Source organism: Hemibagrus wyckioides, linkage group LG14 (genome assembly GCF_019097595.1).
Source record: "Hemibagrus wyckioides isolate EC202008001 linkage group LG14, SWU_Hwy_1.0, whole genome shotgun sequence".
NCBI classification, from domain to species: domain Eukaryota; kingdom Metazoa; phylum Chordata; class Actinopteri; order Siluriformes; family Bagridae; genus Hemibagrus; species Hemibagrus wyckioides.
In genome coordinates this window covers 15505881-15523127 of record NC_080723.1, presented here as the reverse complement: position 1 = coordinate 15523127, position 17247 = coordinate 15505881, and the positions used below count along the sequence as shown (strand labels likewise).

Here is a 17247-nt window from a genome sequence, read left to right as displayed (position 1 = left end):
GGACTTATTGTTTACGTAATCAATCTTGTTTTAAACTTTGGTAATATTTATGGCTTATGTTCATACAGTGTAATGATTGAGACCCTGCCATCCGGCTCAAAATGTCCTAGCACCACTACTGCTCCCCAAAGTCTTCATTAGTCTACAAGGTGCTTTATTTCCTGCACAGCAACAGACTGAATCTTAACTCAAAATAAGAAATAAGACAGTGTGTTTGGGCAGTGCCAGGGCAGTTTATTGTGTGCTGTTGGTTTGTGTATAGCCTTGAATTACTACCAAGTAATTTGAAACTGCAAATTGCCTCTGCACTAGTCAGTTATGAGACAAAGAAAGTGAATTGTGGAGCTGCATGCAACCTCCTACAATCACTCTTTCTCTCTGGACAAGAACTGAGTCAATAAGCAGTATCTTTTAACTCTTTTAAAACATTACTTTTCTGCTTTGAAATACTTCGACTTCCAATAAAAGTCATTCAATTTATATGGATTATACAGGACAATTATGCAGATTGTTTATTGGATGGATTTGGATTTTGGATTGGATGGATTTGGATTTGGACGTGGATTTTTATTGCAAACCAATATGTTCTCAAAGTAAAATTTAAAACTCAAAATTCATTATTTGTCAGCATGGACAAAAATGCTGCTTCCATAAAAATCCAGCCAACCTATGCTGCAATAACAACTAGTATAAGTTCCTAACAGCAATATTCACTGATACAGTATATCTAATACCTATAAAAATACCCTACACAGAACTTCAAACTTAATATGACAAAAAAACCAGTCCCATGGTCAAAGAACATTTTAACCTCATTAGGAATACAAGGATCAATAAATATATGAATATCCATCCATCCATCTATCCATCCATACAACCATCCATCCATCCATCCATCCAACCATCCATCCATATACCCATGTAGCAGTCCATCTGGAAATCCAAAGTCTATACCAGTCAGCAGAATTCAGCCCAGTTGGGGTCCATGTAATATTATCTGACTTAGCTAATGAGCCAACTAAATTTCTACAAAACAAGCTTTTATATTAATATCAAGCAGAATTTTAATCTTTTTAATCAAAATCCTGATGGAAAAATGCTGCTTCCATAAATATTCAGCCACCTTTTGTTGCAATAACAGCCTCTTTCTACCAGCTTTATACAGTGTTTGGGATTTCTACCCATTTTTCTCTGGCAGATTTGCTCCAGGTTCTTTCAGGTTTGTTGGAAGTTGTTTGTTGCCTGCAATTTAAAACACTGCCACAGATTCTCAGTGGGATTCAGATCTGGACTTGGCCACATTCAATTTTTTGTTTGTAACGACTCCTGCATTGCTTCGGCCTTGTGTTTGAAATCTGCTAAATCTGTTCTGCTAAACAGTGAGATTAGACCAGTTATACAGCAAGTGTCTCCTTGTTAAGACAATAACTTTCAACTGGTGCTTCTGGAACCTGGGGGATGAATACTTATGCAAGCAACACAATTTCCTGCAATTTTGACTTTGAAAATTGAGTGTAAGAAAATGAATATATTTATATTCTATAAATTCCACGGGCCTTCATTACTTCTGCATGCGGGTGTATGTAATATTTATGATCCATGTGAAATATTTAAACTTTACAGCTGCACAGCGGTTGAAGGTCATTTGTTGTCTTGCTTCTCTTGACCATGTCATTGCTAACTTGTGGACTGAACCAGAGTAATTCTAGATGAAAACCAGGCAATTTATACCAATGAACTGAACTCCAGAGCTGATAAACATAAAAAGCTGGCTATAGATCAGAGACTCAAATTTTCTAAGCATGAACCATCACAGTTTCTGTATCAGATCCAATTAGACACGTTTATTGTTATTATTCTCAAGTAATCATTTATGCGAACAAACTGATGCAATATATAAACACATCACCCATTTTGCATGACCCAGAGGCAGACATAACCCTGGAAAAACTGCACCTGGTTGCCTCAGTAACAGTATGAGCTTGGAACTTAGAGTTTTGCTAAACATCTTCCCCATTTATTAGATGGGTATTAGCATTCCCATCACACACACTGTGTGCAGAGGGAACTCCTACCATTAATAATTGACAGTAGGCTAGTAGCTTATTCTTTGTGTACAGAGCATGTATGTGTGTGTGTGTGTGTGTGTTAGTTTGACATTCAACCAAGGTCACATAAAGGGCAGATGAAAATGAAACCATTAGTATTTGCAAGCTCTAAAATAAAACCTGATATTTACAATACCTCTCGTGTTCATGGAATAACTGAATGTACTGTCAAGCATCGGCATCTCATGCTCATGGGCTCAGCGTCATACACAGCATATATAATCAAGTGAAGCTGTCTGTAAGCAGCACAGGGTTAATGTGGTCTAAAAACACCAGGATTTTCATCCCACTATAATTGACTACATGTATGAGTTCAATTAAAACAATTACAATATTTACAAATAGAATGTTTAATTCCAATACTCTAAAACACTCATTTTTATTCTTGTTCTTAACAGAAATTCTTGATAATTGTAATTGTAATACTGATGCCTGTACTACATTTTATCTAATTACAATAATTCTAATACCAATTCCATGTTAAATAATTCTAATATTATTTGTAATGACAGTTTGCAACATAAACATTTGACATTCCTGTATTCATGTGTTATAATAGCACTTGCTCTTCATTCAAATCATGTATGTTACTGATATGCAAAAAAAAAAAAAAACTACTCCTAAAGAAGAAAGAGCACATTTTTATTATCTGCAGCTACGTAAGCAATGCTGTTTAGACCGTGTGAAGCTGACCTTCTTAACTTCATATTTGATGGCGAGTTTGACGCGGCTGAGGCAGGGCCGCTGGTGCTCTGAGGGCGGGTTCTGGTCCACGTCACCATTCAGAATGGCCTCCACCTCCTCCGTATCCCGGCACAGGTCCAGTACCCCCACCACAAAGTCCTTACACTGCATGGACAGCTTACGGTAGTCATTCTGCATGAAGATAAAAGGAAGAAGACGATTAGATGTTAGATTTGACGGACCGACATGAGAGAGGTGATTTAGTTTTACACAGATCCACATCCATTATTCATAAATGCACAGTTTCAAGGTATTTGGCTTCAGTGGGTTCCATCATGACCTTGTTCTTGCTACTTCTTGCTACAGTGCTTACTATTCATCTGCCCAACAGAAAGAAAGAAAGAAATTGGTCTCATATAATCCATCTCTTTGGTAGCGTGGAGAGAATAACCAAGCTGTGGCATGTTTATCTATAATATACTGCTATATTTTGAGGCAGCAGCGAGTTGAACAAAAGGTGAAGAAGTTTCCTGAGTGCCTCATTACACAAGCTCACCCATCTCATTACATTTCTCTGCACATTCTTTTTTTTGTATATATATATATAAAGGATCCCATAATGAGCTTCCAGAGTCATTATATTTCTCTCACTCATATATACCAAAGATAAAGAGAAATGTCACAATCCTGACTGATGACCAGTGCGGAAAACAAATTCATAGGCTCATAGTCAAGGATAGAGAAAGAGAGAGAGAGAGAGAGAGAGAGAGAGAGCATCTGTCTGACTGCTGACACGTTGTCCTTGCCTTGGAATGGACTTGTCTACAGAAAACATATCTAAGGAGTCTGAGAGAAGTATTATACATTCAGCCTGTATAAATTATGCAGATTTAATAGGTTGAAATAATTCTCTTCATTGCAACAGAAGTAAGTGAATCAGGGATTAATGCTTTCATGATGATGGAGAGACGATGGAGATGTGCTGATGATTTTGAATATTTAAAGCCTTCGGTATTATTTCTTAGTGACTGTGAGATGAATGCACTGTATCTCATTTAAACACAAACCAGTAAAATACAGTACATGCGGTGAATTAAAAGAGACTGTCGTGTGTTATTGTGAACTGTAATTACGCCGCTTATCACAATAGATATCTTTATTTCTCCTAGCTAAACACTCGCGCAAGACAAAATATAGTGATGTTAACCCAGAGCATCTCACTTCTATATGAGTCATAGCCAATTGTCCATCACAGATTATTCACACATTATTAACTTTCAATTAACGAACGCAAATTCATTCTCGGTGCCTTTGCTGTGAAATGAGCGCAGTCAGATTACAGCGATTACATTTGGGAAAGCCAACACGGCAAATTACTGTAAATAGCCCTTTGTGTCTGCCCTGATCAGTCGAAAACTTTATCACCTTATCCAACACTTTTTAATAAAATATTTTTGACCAAATTGTAATAAAATATACTTTTGTTTATGTAACACTGTTATATATAACTTATTGTAAATCTGGATACTTTCTTGCTTTACTTAAAGCATGAAAGCATAAAATAAAAACATGTTCTTCTCATCTCTTTCTATCCAAGCGTCCTCTTGGCTTAGTTATTCCCTTGCTGGCCTTCTGTCCTTTTTTCGAACTAAATCTCCTTTTCCATGTGCATATTGCTCTTTCCAGCACACTGCGAGCCCTGAGGAGAGATGTTCCTCAGCTATGTGCTAATATGGATGTGCAACTGGCAGTAGTAAACAGACATGGAGACGAAATCCAGTCACCCGGTAGCCTACCATGTCTAAACCTACATTCGTTACTCGCTAGCAGACTGCACTTGGCACAAACAAAGGCCTTGGGACTCCACCTGGTGATCACACTGGCACTTTTACTGTCAAGAATTCTTTATATCAGCTGTAGATGTACTTCAGGAGGTGTGTACAGAGAGGAGGCATGTTTCCACAGGCATAACACACTTAGTTTTATGCAAATTATTCCAACTTCCTGTTGAAAGGTTTATGTTGCATGAATGTTTATGTAGAGTGCATGGCAGAGTATCAGTGAATTCACCAGAGGCGCAGCACTGTCAGGGCACCCAAGCTGGGTTGATATTTTACCCCTGGATGGCCTTTTGATCTCAATAGTGAGTGGATAAGGGTGACAGCTGCCACCCCAATTGCCTTCCCAATCCTCCTAGAGGAAAATTAAAAAATCTGGATGTGTAAAAATTTCAATAAAAAAAAGGAAATGTCATACTTTCATAACTTTATAATAAGACTTTATAAATATAAAGTATTCAAGCTTTCTAGGTCACACTATAATTTAGCAAATGTGTGATCAAGCAAATAACCTCTTTCTATGGAGGTACATACAGTATTTGCCTTCAGTCTTCGTTTTCAGTGAAGCAGATGATGCTGGTTGATCTAGTATGGATCATCAGGTATTACACAAACTTGTCCTGTATCATACCAAAAATGAAGAAATTCTGAAGTTTTTGATTATTATATAATTTATACACCGATCAGGCATAACATCATGAGCAGTGAGAGGTGAAGTGAATAACACTGATTATCTCCTCATCATGGCACCTGTTAGTGGGTGGGATATATTAGGCAGCGAGTGAACATTTTGTCCTCAAAGTTGATGTGTTAGAAGCAGGAAAAATGGGCAAGGATTTGAGCGAGTTTGGCAAGGGCCAAATTGTGATGGCTAGACGATCGGATCAGAGCATCTCCAAAACTGCAGCTCTCGTGGGGTGTTCCTGGTCTGCAGTGCTCAGTATCTATCAAAAGTATAATTTAAGTCCTGTAAGTTGTGAGATGGGACCCATGGAGGCCCCACCTCGCAACTTAAAGGATCTGCTGCTAACATCATGGTGCCAGATACCACAGCACCCCTTCAGGGATCTAGTGGAGTCCATGCATCGACGGGTCAAGGCTGTTTTGGCAGTAAAATGGGGACCAACACAATATTAGGCAGGTGGTCATAATCCTGATCAGTGTATAATATAATATATACAGGGCACGGTGGCTTAGTGGCTGCTCATTTGCTTTGCATCTTCAGGGTTGGGGTTTAGTTTCCTCACCCAGTCCACAGACATGTGTCAGAGGCTGATTGCCATTGCTAAACTGTCTGTCTGTTTATTGCAAAATTAGAAAATAATTTTACTGCTGCTGTCAGGGTTTTTGATCCCAATTTATGTCAATATCTGTTAGTCCTGTTCACAATTCATTTAGCCTTAATGAATCATAACATAACTCAATTTACACCAACTGTCATGATGTAGATATTGTTCAAAATACCATATAATATGACAATGATGGTACAAACGACTATACTGCTGGAGCATATTAATGTTAGTATATTAATACTCAATGATATATTTGGAACAGTACAATAAAGTTATTATATGGCCAAATCAAACAATCAAAGATCAATAATCTCTGCACATACTATTACACATTAGTACACTATTTACACTATGATACAGAGTGCACAATTATTACATCATTATATATTCACCAAGTATAAAACAATGAATTGTGACACTTAAAAGTATATTCATAGACTTAAATAGAGTGTATTCCTGGAGCTTTTTTGGATTGAAACCCTGGGCAAAAATGAATCTGTCTATGTGACTTATTCTGCTTGAGAAAAATGCGAGGTGTTAACTGACCTTAATATATAGTACTCTAAATGCTGAAATGCAGAAATCAGTGATCTATGAATCCGGATTCTACAAAAGAGCTTGTCAGCTGTTATACATACACAGCTAGTGCTTTAGTTTAGACATGCAGCCTACAATGCAGCTAAGGTTATACTGACACTACACGCACACACACACACACACACACACACACACACACACACACACCTTACAGACAAGCTTTATATCTAATGCAAACTAACTCACACATACAGGCTTTTGCAGTCTCTAGCTGTGCTGTAGCATTTCATTAAAGATTAAAGAGAGCACTCATGGTAGATTATGTCTGAGGTGCCAGCATTGATGATAAGAAAATCCTCGCAGGCAGAAAGAAAAAAAGAGTTTTACCTTTAAAAAAATGCTATAGTATGTCGATGGATGGCTCCCTGCCACCGGCAAAAAAATAAATGCCCACTGAGAGAACTGATATTTAATTACTGTCTGCAGAAATGTTTCGATTTATTAACAGCCAGCTATGTATATGTATATGTTCACATAATAAACAGTGTACAAACTGTAGGTAAAAACATTTACTGTGGATTAACTGATGTAAATCAAGCAACGGTGATAGAAGAACAAGAAGAACAAGGGCTGTTGTGACTGCTACTTAATAATTAGGGACTCCTTCATCATTCACACCACAAGAGACTTGTTTTCTGTCCACTGAGGTTTGTGAATGCGCAAGTTCATCCTGATACAGTAAAGTCAGGATGAAGTGAAAGTAAATGAAAGGAATGAATTGTCTCATGCTGCATCCTTTGAATAGACTTTTCCACCAAGCACATTTTGTTCTACTGGGTTTTTGAGGTGTGCCTTTATCCTGTAGTGCAATTACAAGGGATCACAAAATCATAAATGTTATGTCTAAACCACAGATGCTCTGTTATACTGTAAATACGCACATAAAAAAGTGCAAAATATAACCACTCATGTCATGAGAGACAAATGCTAAACACACAGCTAAAAGCAAGCGTACTGAATTACATGAATATTACATACACAACCTTTAAGCATACGGTTAACACACTCCAGCAAATGATTATGGTTCTGTGGCATGGTTATACACCACTAATCCCTAAAAAGGGGGAAATTTGTCATTTCCATAAAAATAGCCAAACATAACAAGGAATAAAATAGTAATAACAACATCCAGTATATAAGTGCAGTGAATATAAAGTCCATCCAGTGGGGATTTACCTCTATGTAAATAAAGTCTGTATCCTTGGAATGTGTAATAATGTATTACTGTATAAAGTTAAAAGGCTAATCCAATTTATGTAAATATCTCATTAATAAGCTTATATTGGTGTCTCATGAGTCCTCTTTTCTATTCAATCTTCAGTCTCTCCCCACAACAATAAGTCCTCTGTCTCTTGGAACAGTGTCACTGAATAGAAAGTGATGGATTATAGGGTATGAAAATGTCACGCTCATGAACGATGAGTCTGTCATACAATACGACATCTGACATCCGACAGGAGGTCTGTGATGTGTATGGATATTTTAGCCCAGTATTCCCTGCTTTTAAAACAAATTATCTATCTCACCTACCACTATCAAAACATGGCAACGATGAATTTGACACCACACCTACACTGGCCCTTCATAACACATTCAATACAATTGCACAAATATTTTATAAAGCAGTATTTGCAGATTTATGTTAGACTGAGACACTGAATAGAGGTTATTATAAAATTACATGGAACATAGGAGCTTCAACTTCCAGATGTTGTGTGTTGTATCCGTCAGTTTTAAAGCAATATTTTTTATTTATTTTGTCCTTAAATTGTCTGCAGTGTCCACCAGACATCTTACACATCTGTAAAGTTCATTTGCATAATTGTTAATTTTTATGGGAGCATTAAGGGCCTAAATGCCCTAAAGTGCTCGTAAGTGCTGGTGGTCCATTTGAGTTCAAAATTATTAAAGTATAATTTGAATACTTAATCATTTGAAACTTATATACTCATATACCAATCCAATGAATGCTTAAATACATTTACATACTGTATGCATTTATTACACTGTTATGAAGAACTATGCATACTTTTTTACAGTACATCTTTATAAAACACTGACCATAGATTCTGTCATCTGTCCTTGTGTGGACAGTATTTTCGGTACAGTGTGTGCCGAGTCTGTGTAAGAAATATAGAATAAACGATCCGCCTCGTTCATGTTCATTACTATCCGTGGCTGTATTTCACATGCACTTTTTCCATCACTGCTGATGACATGTCATGGAACTAGCCTTATATATAAAATATCAGCCCAAATGGAGATGGAGAGAATATCAAACCACTGACAGGCTGCATGAATCTACAATCTGTGCTTGAGTGAAGTCAGCCCTACTTTTCCTTACTGTTCTGTGCATTACTCTTATACCACGCTAATAACCTGCAAGATAGAAAAATACAGTGACAACCTTGTTCAGTCGACTGATTATCTTCTTTTTTCATGTACAAAGTTTCTAATACTCAAAACACACACATACACTGATCAGGCAAAGCATTATGACCATCTGTATAATATTGTGTTGGTCCCCCTTTTGCTGCCAGAACAGCCCTGACCCGTCCTGTAAGTTGCGAGGTGGGGCTTCCATGGATCGGACTAGTTTTTCCAGCACGTCCCACAGATGCTTGACTGGATTCAGATCTGGCGAATTTGGAGGCCAAGTCAACACCTCAAACTCATTGCTGTGCTCATCAAACCATTCCTGAACCATTTTTGCTTTATGGCACAGTGCATTATCCTGCTGAAAGAGGCCAGAGCCATCAGGGAATACTGTTTCCATGAAAGGGTGTACATGGTCTGCAACATTGCTTAGGTAGGTGGGACGTGTCAAATTAACATCCACATGGATGACAGGACCCAGGGTTTCCCAACAGAACATTGCCCAAAGCATGACACTGCCTCTGCTGGCTTGCCTTCTTCCCATAGTGCATCCTGGTGCCATGTGCTCCCAGGTAAGTGATGCACACGCACCCAGCCATCCACATGATGTAAAAGAAAATGTGATTCATCAGACCAGGCCACCTTCCTCCATTGCTCCATGGTCCAGTTTTGATGCTCACGTGCCCATTGTTGGTGCTTTCGGCGTTGCACAGGGGTCAGCAAGTGCACCCTGACTGGTCTGCAGCTATGAGCTGAAATATCATTAGCCACATCAGAAAAAAATTGATAGGTCATCGTTCAATTAAAATTGTGAGAAACAAGAGTTATTTAGTCATGACACAGTTTTAATGATCATTTCGTTCCTGGCAGCTCGTTCATAATGAGCCTTTTCTTTAGTTTTACTTTTCAGAGAGAGAAAAATAACAGGGCAGGGTTGAGGGAGGTGTGAGGTGATGCCATATCCCTGCTAAAAAATGGCAATTAAATCTATTCTAGTTCAAACCATATTTAAGGTTTACACACAGTGTTGGCATGTTAAAGCCAATTAAGCCTGATATAAAGCCTATATTCATGTAAGAAGGAGGTGGCCATGTAGAGCCATCTGAAATGACTATTCAGATCCATCACATATTAAAAACAGCTTGACTACTGAACTGTTATTTATTTTCTGATCAGCTGGATTTAGAATGTGAGACATAATCACACAATCCTGATACAATGTACATTAATAACACTGTATGTAATGACATGGCATCCACCACAGTTTCAGTCTGTAGACATTGTAGACATGTAGAAAAAGGCAAAACGCTATTTGTCAAATTCTAATTAATGGATGTGTGCCTCCTGGTGGACTAGCGGTAGGATAACATGCTCTCATTGCCACGGCCCGGGTTCCTGGGCAGGGCGCTAACCTGGCCACTGAAGAGTTAAATCTCAGTGCCGGTTCCAAGCCCGGATAAGGATTGGTTCTCTTTTATGTCAGGTTCCTCTCAAGGGATTTTTTTCTTGCTACTGTAGCCTCTGTTTTACTTATTACTGATAAATTTTAACTGTACATCCTGAATATACAGATTTCTGTAAAGCTAGTTTGTGACAATGTCCATTGTTAAAAGGACAATAAAAAATTAATTGAAATTCTTCCACCTTGAGCACACCAGTAAAAATGTTCTGAATCCATATTACATAATATTTGGATTATGGTCATTAGGCTATAAACTGTTCGTCCATCTTTCTAAATCTTTGCCGACTCTGGTTTATTATTAATATACTAAAGACACACGGCACTGATAGTCAGAATGAATATACTGCCTTCAAGAAATAAATGGCCTATCTAGAGAGCAATATGTCAGCATCGTTTATGGCACAAAACACAGAATTTCTGCCATATCACACTTGGTTGCTGTGAGACAAAACCTCCTCTGTGCAGTGAAAAGTAATTGCATTTCACAAGATCATACAAAGCTCACAGAATACATCCCAACCAGTCAAGAACTCTCAAAGCTGTGGTGTTTAGAACAATAAGATTACTTCAGAGAAATACATGTAAGCCACAGTTGTTTTCATTTAATTATGACTTGGCGATATACGTGCTAAAGCAGGGCATTCTGCCCGCACATGCTGAAGAACTCTGGGACACATTGCCTACAGCAACCGTCTTCTTCATCAACAATACTGCAATACTGTTGCTCACTGGAACAGGGTTAATGCCTCTGAGGATAGCTTAGAAATTATATTATTGAAAACAGATATCACAGCTTTTTTTCCTAGCATGCCACTGGGTTACACAAGATACAAAATTGAAACCTAACACCAGATACTAGAGCCAGTGTAGCAGTATAACCTTAAAAGCTCTTAGTGTTTCATCATTATTATTATTTTTAAATGTAAATAATAAAATATATCCAGTTTATGGCTTGAACAGATGCATTATGGCACGTTAGGGGTTGGCTGAGAATCCTAATTACACACTTGTGAGAAACAAATGCAATTATTACAAGAAAAAGGAAGCAACAACAGATGGGTAAAAATAATAATAAAAAAAAAGCAGCAATGAACAAATGCTTGGAGGAAACCGTAAGCAAACTTTTGGGAAAAATTGTTTTTTTCCCCAAACAATTTCCCCTAAGGATCATTTAACAAGAATTGTTTAAATGGATTTCTTGTCATATTTCTTCGCTGAACGAGAACGGACAGCAGGGTTATTAGATATTCCTAGATTCATCTGAGCGGAGTTTATTTGGCAGAGTGGCTCAGCAGGACATATTTCTACAGAAGCCTCTGTTCTGTGTTACGGTATATCAGTTCCTATTTGTTTTCCTAGTAAAGCTTATGACATGGGATTTAGCACCAGGCCCAAAGTAGCAAACACGTTTACAGATCTGCAGGTACTCGTTGCACATTTGAAAAGAAGTATAGCTAGTGTGAATGAGCAGATTCCAACTATCAGAATGTACATCAGTGATACCTCTGTACCAGGTGATGATAAATAAAGATCTACTGTGTAAGTGTTGAAAAATGCAGAAGTAATACTGTTACTGTGCTTAGAAACTCATCAAAAAGTTGTGACATCATGCCAAAAAAACAATGACATGCTGTTTTTTGCAGTATGGTAAGCTGAAGCTCATGGATGGATGGATGGATGGATGGATGGATAGATGGATAGATGGATAGATAGATAGATAGATAGATAGATAGATAGATAGATAGATAGATAGATAGATAGATAGATACTTCATTCATCCCAAAGGGAAATTCACAGTTTCCAGCAGTATCCACAAACACAGGTAATAGATAAAATAGGAAGGAATATAACAAAAATACTAAAAAAAAACCCAAATTAGGGTACAAAAATATAACAAAAAATATATAAAATAACAAAATATATCAAAATATAGCAGAATATAACAATATAACAAAATATAGCAGAATATAAAAATATAACAAAATATAGCAGAATATAACAATATAACAAAATATAGCAGAAAAATACTAAATACAGAGATTTAGGAATAAATATGGAGAATGAGATGAAAAACAAGATAAGTAATGTGTAAAACAAGTGCTTAAGGTTACAGACCTAGATGATGTGCCAAAAACTATTATGTTCAAAAACTGCGTGTTTATGAGTCCTGTACAAATCTCAGTTTATTGAGAGTTCTATATAAACCGGAGGGTATTATGTGTAGTGTGTGGTTTATTGTACAGTCTTATTGTCATAAGAGAGATTATAAATTGACAGCACCAATAAAATGATGTTAAACACATGGATTTTAAACTGTGAGACGAAATGTAATATCAGATACAAAACGATGATTCAAGGAAATTATTATTTCTACTTAAACATTTTTGATGACTCAATGGCTGAATGTGATCGTTTCAGTAAAATGTTCATTTAAATTCAGTTCAGTGTGCATTACAATAACAGATATAACAGACATTGGATTTCTTTTCCATGTCACACTCCACAGTGGTGCTTAATGGCTAATATAAAATAGACACTCAAGGTTGTAACTGTTTTCAACTATTTCTGTTTTTACTTAACCTATTAGGGGCAATAAATTCATAGAAATGCTCCACATTTTTTCACATAAATGTTCCTATCTTCAAAGTAAATGGTGATATCAAACCATCAAATTTCTCCTTTTAGAGTTACCCCAAATTAAAAGCTGTTATTTTCAGACACTAAAACTCTGTTTAAGGTTATCTGAACAGAGGTAGAAACGTCTCACACTAAAATCCAACAGTGTCCTGGCTAATTTTATATCAGACTTGAGGCGATAAAATAATTCATTTGCTGATGCAGATTGCAAATGTCCGATAATTATTTTTCTATTCGTTGGTGAAACACCGGTGTACTGGTAAAAAGGGGTTAAAGAAATCTGAATGTATATTTAGATTTTCAGTGAGCAATCTCATTGCAACAGTGGCACCATCTGAGCTAACATAGAGGAAGAAGAAACCTTAAGAGAAACCAGACAAACCCAACCACTTCTGGGTGACAGCAGATAGAGAGATTATAAATTCATTACACACTTAACAGTGTTAAAAGGATGTTCACTATGAGAATGTATGAGTCCTGGGGTGAGTGTAAGGCAGTCTTTGTGATAACAGTTACAGTTAGCTACAAGTATGTAATGTTTTGATGAGATTATACACTGAAGCAAGGGTGAGATTTAGGTGTAAACTGTTTCTGAAAAATAAGATTAAAGTTTTGGTTGATGACTATGAGAGTTTGGTTGTTAACATAAGAGTTGTTATTTGGTTTATATGAGAGCAGCTGGTGTGAAAACTACGCAAGGAGTATGGTATTTTGCATGAAATTTACCATCTAGATCTTTTTTTCTAAATAATAATTTCTTCTATAATTCTATAATAAATATAATTCTATGTTACATACCTTAAAGAAATACTTTTTTTTGGGGGTGTTAATTCCTCGTATTCTCTTTGACCACAAGCATGCTGCACTAAAGTTTTTTATGGGAATGCCCACATTTTTAAAAAGCTTTCATTCCTAAAAACCTGGCAACCCAAAGCAATGTCCTCTTTCTAAATGCCACATGATGCCATTACACTTGCCCTTTTATACATAGTTGTGAATTCAGTGTTACCATTTCCTTGATCCTCTAATAGATTTTATAGCTTGCAACTGTCCTTCAACTTAATTTTTAGCTTATGTTTGCTTTCTCCCCTCAAGGACCTTCATTTCCTCAGTGTTATTATGTTTACCCAGCGTATCATTACTCTCTTTACTCAGTTGTTATGACAGCAAAACTAAACCAAATGAACACTTGTTTGGGCCTTGAACCATCCATGGAGCTTAGCAACATCAACAAGAGAATACAGCACCTAAATAGCACCTTTTGGCCATGTCCCTGAAAAATGTCTTTTGTCCCTACAACATTACCACAGCCCATTAATGGAACATCAGGGCTCTTCAAGCTTTGAACAGAAATGCAATTCTCCTCACAATGTTCTAAGGATAGCAAATGGATTTCACTTCCTACTGACTGTGCCCCTGGATAGGTGACTGCACTCTGGAACCAGCAAGTGCCAAAATCCAATCAGTTAGAAACTTTTTTTCCACCCAGATGCAAGTGACATGCTGTGAAGTTTCCTATAGGAGCTGCTGAGAGCTGGCAGAACGAGAGGGATCTGGTAATGGCATTTTATAATGAATTGTCTGTGAGTATCCAGGATGGTCTCATTAATCAGGACAGGGTATGCTGAAGGATTTCCAAGACCATTCAACTTTATCATCAATTTTGCACAAAGTACTGCAAAAAAAAAAAAAATCTTCCATCACTTCCATCACCTTTCTTCTATACTTTTCTGCACATCCATCAGCAATGTCTATACTGGGAGATGGCTTGCCATTTCAAAACACAAAGCACTAGATCACTGTTAACAGAGCTTCACATGAATGGATCTATATTAACTGGTAATACTTTTTGTTCACCTCCACTAAGAAACAAGTAAATTTAACAGCCTCTGATTACTCAGGAGCAGAGTAGAATACACTGACTGGACATTTCACAAGTCTGGGTCAATATTCCCCTAGAGATGAGCCTTAGGGTTTCCAAGTCCAAGCCAATGGGTTGTCTGTCAATAACGTGGACTTGGAGAACCTAGAGCTCATCTCTTGGAATATTGACTTGTGAAATGTCCAGAATTTTGGTCATTGGTTTTGTTACTTTGAGAGAGTCTGACATCATCAGAAAGAAACACACTCTTTACAGTCTTTATGTTCCTAAAGGTACAATCTTGGAAATGGAAATGTACCTTCAAAAGTACAACAGGGGAGGATACAATGTAAGTACTCATTTTCAGGGACAAGATTATACTCAATTTCAGTTCCTTATACTCTGAAGCCTGGTTTACATTTAACACTTAAATACGAATGTGGATACGGACACGGTTCAGTGACAGGGTTTACATACTCACCTGCATACCTTTATGTACACATAGATTACACGTCAACTATATAATTGCCGAGGAAATTCTTACCACATTGTCTTTGTGCAGCAGCAGAGAGATGTAAAACACAGAGACAAACTCTGTAAGTTTTTAAAAATATTTCTTAATGTCATTGAGTTTGTAATCATGAGCTGTATATACTGTATACACCGGTCAGGCATTACATTATGAGCACTGACAGGTGAAGTGAATAACACTGATTATCTCCTCATCATGGCACCTGTTAGTGGGTGGGATATATTAGGCAGCAAGTGAACATTTTGTCCTCAAAGTTGATGTGTTAGAAGCAGGAAAAATGGGTAAGTGTAAGGATTTGAGCGAGTTTGACAAGGGCCAAATTGTGATGGGTAGACAACTGGATCAGAACATCTCCATAACTGCAGCTCTTGTGGGGTGTTCCCGGCCTGCAGTGGTCAGTATCTATAAAAAGTGGTCCAAGGAAGGAACAGTGGTGAACCGGTGACAGGGTCATGGATGACCAAGGCTCATTGATGCACGTGGGGAGCGAAGGCTGGCTTGTGTGATCTGATCCAACAGACGAGCTACTGTTGCTCAAATTGCTGAAGAAGTTAATGCTGGTTCTGATAGAAAGGTGTCAGAATACACAGTGCATGACAGTTTGTTGTGCATGGGGCTGCATAGGCTGCACAGATACTTGATCTAATCAAGTATCTGTGGGATGTGCTGGACAAACAATTCCGATCCATGAAGGCCCCACCTCGCAACTTACAGGACTTAAAGGATCTGCTGCTAACCTCTTGGTGCCAGATACCACAGCACACCTTCAGGGATCTAGTGGAGTCCATGCCTCGACAGGTCAGGGCTGTTTTGGCAGCAAAAGGAGGACCAACACAATGTTAGGCAGGTGGTCATAATGTCATGCCTGGTTGGTGTTTACTGTTTGTTTGGTAAAAACAAACATGGAGTTCTACTTTATAAAGCTTTCTGATGGCTGTATGACCTTTTCCACCAATTTGCCATGGCTTTTAATACCACAATTTGCACTTCACACAGAATGCATTTCTTATTGTATACCCCCAGGCACAGTGTGTGTGATGAGCTACAGTCTTAGTACATTGAATGTGAAGTTCAGCCTCACAGTGAGTAGTTTCCTGCTGCATCAAGCTGTGTTTTGTGCTGCGTTTCCTCACACATGGCTCTTGATCTCAAATATACTGTTAGACATAATAGACTTGCTATTTAGCATGAAGGATGCGGTTCAGGAGACACTCTATATAATTCGTGAATGTGCATTGATTTGCCACATGCAACCTTCACGTTTAAAGATTTAGCTTTCAAGTAAAGAACTGATTTGATCAATATTGTTACAAATATCTTCTAGGGGGCAGTATAGTGGCATAGCAGATAATCTTAACACCCTTACAGCTTGGGTTACTATCTGTGTGGAGTTTCTGTTCATGTTCTCCACCCAGGGTTTCCTCTGGGTGTTCTGATTTCCTTCCAATTTCAATTTCTCAATAGTTTTTTGAAATGAAACAATCTCAAATAGCATATGTTGGTTGTGTGTGCACTTTACCAGCAGTCACAAATTTAATATTCTTTATAATTCTTCCAAAATATGAAACAGACATTTTATTTCATTAAGGCAACTTAACTGATTGGGCCCTCCTTTTTGGCTTAATATAACTTATTATATTGGGTTTATATCTGATTTCACTGGAATGAGTACTTCAAATCTCGACAATGAACCGGGATTGTTAATAAAGACATTGCTTTCACAGCACAAGACAATATGTGGATATGTGCAAAAGCCAAAACACCACTGCTGTTCCTTAAAAACAAATTCCTAAATCCTTGGCAGAGGGTGTGTATAGAAAGTGTTATGAAAGAGGTGGTCATCTGTCAACTATTTCAGCA

At 37.6% G+C, this 17247-nt stretch overlaps 1 protein-coding gene across 1 annotated transcript in view; it reads right to left on the bottom strand.

The window, feature by feature from the left end:
• The window catches only part of trpc7b (transient receptor potential cation channel, subfamily C, member 7b), an 81688-nt gene that overhangs the window by 50226 nt on the left and 14215 nt on the right, over window positions 1-17247 (bottom strand). Inside the window, exon 3 of the mRNA XM_058407470.1 lies at window positions 2802-2984. Within this exon, the coding sequence (XP_058263453.1) occupies window positions 2802-2984 (183 nt within the window). The remainder of the gene's footprint in view (window positions 1-2801; window positions 2985-17247) is intronic.